Source organism: Grammomys surdaster, unplaced genomic scaffold (assembly GCF_004785775.1).
Source record: "Grammomys surdaster isolate TR1022 unplaced genomic scaffold, NIH_TR_1.0 126185, whole genome shotgun sequence".
NCBI lineage: Eukaryota > Metazoa > Chordata > Mammalia > Rodentia > Muridae > Grammomys > Grammomys surdaster.
The window spans coordinates 938,620-942,530 of NW_021620991.1; the positions used below are offsets into that span (position 1 = coordinate 938,620).

The 3,911-nt window shown below is 52.6% G+C and overlaps 1 protein-coding gene across 1 annotated transcript; it reads left to right on the top strand.

Annotated features, from left to right (window-relative positions):
• Positions 1-2,268: 2,268 nt before the first annotated feature.
• On the top strand, positions 2,269-3,699 carry Actrt2 (actin related protein T2). Its single transcript, XM_028758008.1, has one exon. The coding sequence runs from the start codon at positions 2,454-2,456 to the stop codon at positions 3,585-3,587; it is 1,134 nt and encodes a 377-aa protein (XP_028613841.1). The 5' UTR covers positions 2,269-2,453; the 3' UTR covers positions 3,588-3,699.
• The last annotated feature ends 212 nt before the right edge of the window (positions 3,700-3,911 follow it).

The window sequence follows — 3,911 nt, forward strand, 5'->3', positions numbered from 1 at the left end:
ACATCACACACACACACTATACACACATATACACACATATACACACATACACACACGCACACGCACACACAGGGTACAGAGGATGAGAGAACTGAGATCTTCGACTCTTTAACTTCAAGCCTTAAAGGGAAAGCCACGTCTGGGGAGGGGACAAGGTTGAGCTGCCTGTCTGTACTCTGCTGGCCCCTGGGACACTGCTATCATATGCTGCTATCTCGGCAGTGTGCCAAGGAGCAGATGCACTCTGTGATACCTGCGTGAAAGGAAGTACTCCCTATGAGGGATCCCAAAACCTCAGTTAGCCTGTGGCCACTGAGACATTGCCCCAGAGGCTCCTGCCCCAAGCACTGATTTACTCTCTCCCACCACAGATGGTGTAATGTCTAGAGAGCTTCATCCCTCATCTGGTTAGCTGGAAAGCCATGGCAGCACCTGGAAGATCAGCCTTTTGTGACACAAGCAGGATGGAACCCTAAGTCCCAGCATTCTGCCACCCACCTCACAGCAGCCAGATAGGAATCTAGCCCTCAAAATGTGGGGCTTTAAGTCTTACGGACCCAGCAATAAAGGGAAATGGGCATAGTATACAGAGTTGGGTGTAGGTAGAAGACACGGTCAGTTCAATAGTCATGGCCACTGGGGTCTTTACAAGGTCGAGGCTGCCTTGCTAGGCACGGGACAGAGTAGGCCTTGTATAGGCAGGACATACTATTGCTGAGTAGGCTCATCCCCCTGCCCCAGTATGGCACCCACAAGCAAGCAGGGCATCTTTACCAATGTGTTCTCAACCCCTGGTAGAGCCCAAAGTTTGAGGATCACATTGCAGGGCGTGTTGATGCCTGTGTTCATGCCTGACCTGACCTCTGGCCTCCTGTGGGTGACTGAGGACCTGCATGTGCCTGGCCCATCTCATGGTCGTGGTGGTCATAGTGAGTGCTATGAGCAGCAATAGAACTGATGTTTAAAAAAGGCTTACCAAAGAGTGAAGATCTATCTCTGCTCATCTGAGCCTCAATCTCTGATGGTTTCCTCTAGAGGGGGTCCTTGACCACCAAAGTTTCACCAACACCCCCTGTAAGGTTCAGCGGGGCTCAGAAAGCCACACCTTTAGTATACCCCCACACTGCCAATTCATGACATGTCTGCTGCACATGACACACGTGTCTACTACACGTCTTCCTGTGAGTCCTCTGCCCACTTCTACATTGTGTCTGCATTACGTCTGTACCATGTGTCTGAACGACATAGCCTTGTGACAGCTTTTCTTACTAATGCCTACTGATAGATTAACAGTCAGTGGGGCATAGAGGGAACCCTGGGCATTAAGATCCCAGGCTCTAGAAAGGGTGTAATACCAGGAAGTATTAATACTCTGGAAGAATTTTCTTAAAGGAGGAAGAATCTGGCTTACCTGTGTCTGCACACAATGGTGTGGGTGGGTGGGGGGCACAGCTTATGAACCCACCTTTCCAAGGCTCCCTCCATTATCAGGGAAAGGGACACTGTGCCCAGGCTCAGCCCCCAAGCCGAGTGCCAGGCAGAGGGTCTCAGAGCTAGCATGTGCCTCTGTGGCTCTGAGGCCATAATAGGTGGCTCTTCCCAGACACCGTTCCAGTCTTCTCTGTAGCCTCAGCCCGTTAGTAGTTTCGGAACATCCTATGCCTTGACTGTCGTGTGGGCCTAGACACACAGGTGTCCCAAACTGCAGAGGGGCCACCTCTGCATGAGCTGATGTTAAAATGAACTAGAAATTGCTCTTGGGCACCTTACTGTGGAGAGAGAGAAGAGAGAAGAGAGAGGAGAGACAAGAGAGGAGTGAGAAGAGAGAGAGAGAGAGAGAGAGAGAGAGAGAGAGAGAGAGAGAGAGACCTGACCTGAACTGGAATGGGCATAGAGAACCAGAGTCAACTAACAGAGTGAAGAGATACTCCTGAAGGCTTCCTGGACTAGTGTGTATTCAAAAAGAAATGTCCCGAGGGTCTGCTAGGTACCGTCCCTTGAATCTGGGAATTGAAATGTCTTCTTTTATAAGGTAGGCCTCTCAGGCTGCCCCATTCTGAATGAGACCTCTGAGGTAAGGTCCCTAGGCTTATCAATATCACCCAGGACTTGTATTGCTTACTTCCTCACCCTTGAGGGGATACCAGTGTACAGAGCCCTACTGCAGGACTCTGACATCCACTAAGGACAATTGTTACTTCATTGGATTGTTACATATCGGGCAACAACCCTTGAAAAAGGCCTCTCAGGTCTGAGTCTCCTGAGAGGAACACAGACCACCTAGGAGGATGGAGGGTTCCCGGGCACTGGGGTCGGTCTGCTAGCTGTGCCTGGGAGGCCTTCAGGAACCCTGGAATCCTGTGAACTTCCAGGGCAACCTATTGTGACACGAACTGGCCCAAGAAAGCTCATCTGGCTGTATTTTGTGTCACCCAGAAGGGATTGCCGCAGACATGTTTAACCCACTGGTATTAGATTCTTCCTCTGTGATTTTTGACAACGGATCTGGACTCTGTAAGGCAGGGCTGTCTGGGGAGATTGGGCCCCGTCACGTCACCAGCTCCGTTGTGGGGTACCTGAAGTTCAAGGCGCCCCCCACGGGAGCCGGTCAGAAGAAGTACTTTGTCGGGGAGGAGGCCCTGTACAAACAGGAGGCCTTGCGCCTGCACGCCCCCATTGAGCGGGGTCTGGTCACGAGCTGGGACGACGTGGAGAAGCTCTGGAGACACCTCTTCGAATGGGAACTGGGTGTGAAGCCCAGCGAACGACCCGTGCTCATGACGGAACCCTCTCTGAACCCCAGGGAGAATCGCGAGAAGACAGCAGAGGTGATGTTTGAAACCTTCGATGTACCTGCCTTCTACCTGTCAGACCAGGCAGTGCTGGCGCTCTACTCCTCTGCCTGTGTCACAGGCCTGGTGGTGGACAGTGGGGATGGGGTCACCTGCACTGTCCCTATCTTTGAAGGTTATTCCCTGCCTCATGCAGTCAGCAAGCTTTACGTGGCTGGCAAAGACATCACAGAGCTCCTCACCCGGCTGCTCTTGGCCAGTGGGCGAGCCTTTCCATGCCCACTGGACAAGGGCCTGGTGGATGACATCAAGGAGAAGCTGTGCTACGTGGCCCTGGAGCCTGAGGAGGAGCTCTCTCGGCGGGCAGAAGACGTCCTGAGGGAGTACAAACTGCCCGATGGGAATGTCATTTACATCGGAGACCAGCTGTACCAGGCTCCAGAAGTCCTATTCTCGCCAGACCAGCTGGGCACCCATGGCCCAGGGCTGGCACAGATGGCATCCAACAGCATAGCCAAGTGTGATGCTGACATACAGAAGACACTCTTTGGGGAGATTGTCTTGTCGGGCGGGAGCACTCTGTTTCAGGGACTGGATGACAGGCTCCTGAAAGAACTGGAACAGCTGGCTTCCAAGGGGGTCCCCATCAAAATCACGGCGCCACCCGACCGCTGGTTCTCCACGTGGATCGGGGCCTCCATTGTCACGTCTCTGAGCAGCTTTAAGCAGATGTGGATCACTGCTGCAGACTTCAGGGAGTTTGGAGTGTCTGTGGTCCAGAGACGGTGCTTCTGAAGGGCTGGGCGGTCCCGGTAGCCGCAGTGTCTCTTGCACAGGACACCCATGGGAAGAGCGCTTCTCCCATGGCCTTCAGCACCACATTTAATTAAAGATGAATAGTGATGCATTTGACTGTGGCGGGCTCAGTTCTTTCTCTGAAATAGCAGACTTGTTTTTTTGAGTGTGTGCGTGACTATGTGTCTTCGAGTTTGTGTCTGCGTGCGTGTTTGTGTGTGTGGCCATGTGTACATGTTATATCTGTGGGCATGGGCATTGTGTGTGTGTGTGTGTCTGAGTATGGGTGTCTGTGTGTGTGTCCATGCTACCTCAGCTATCCTT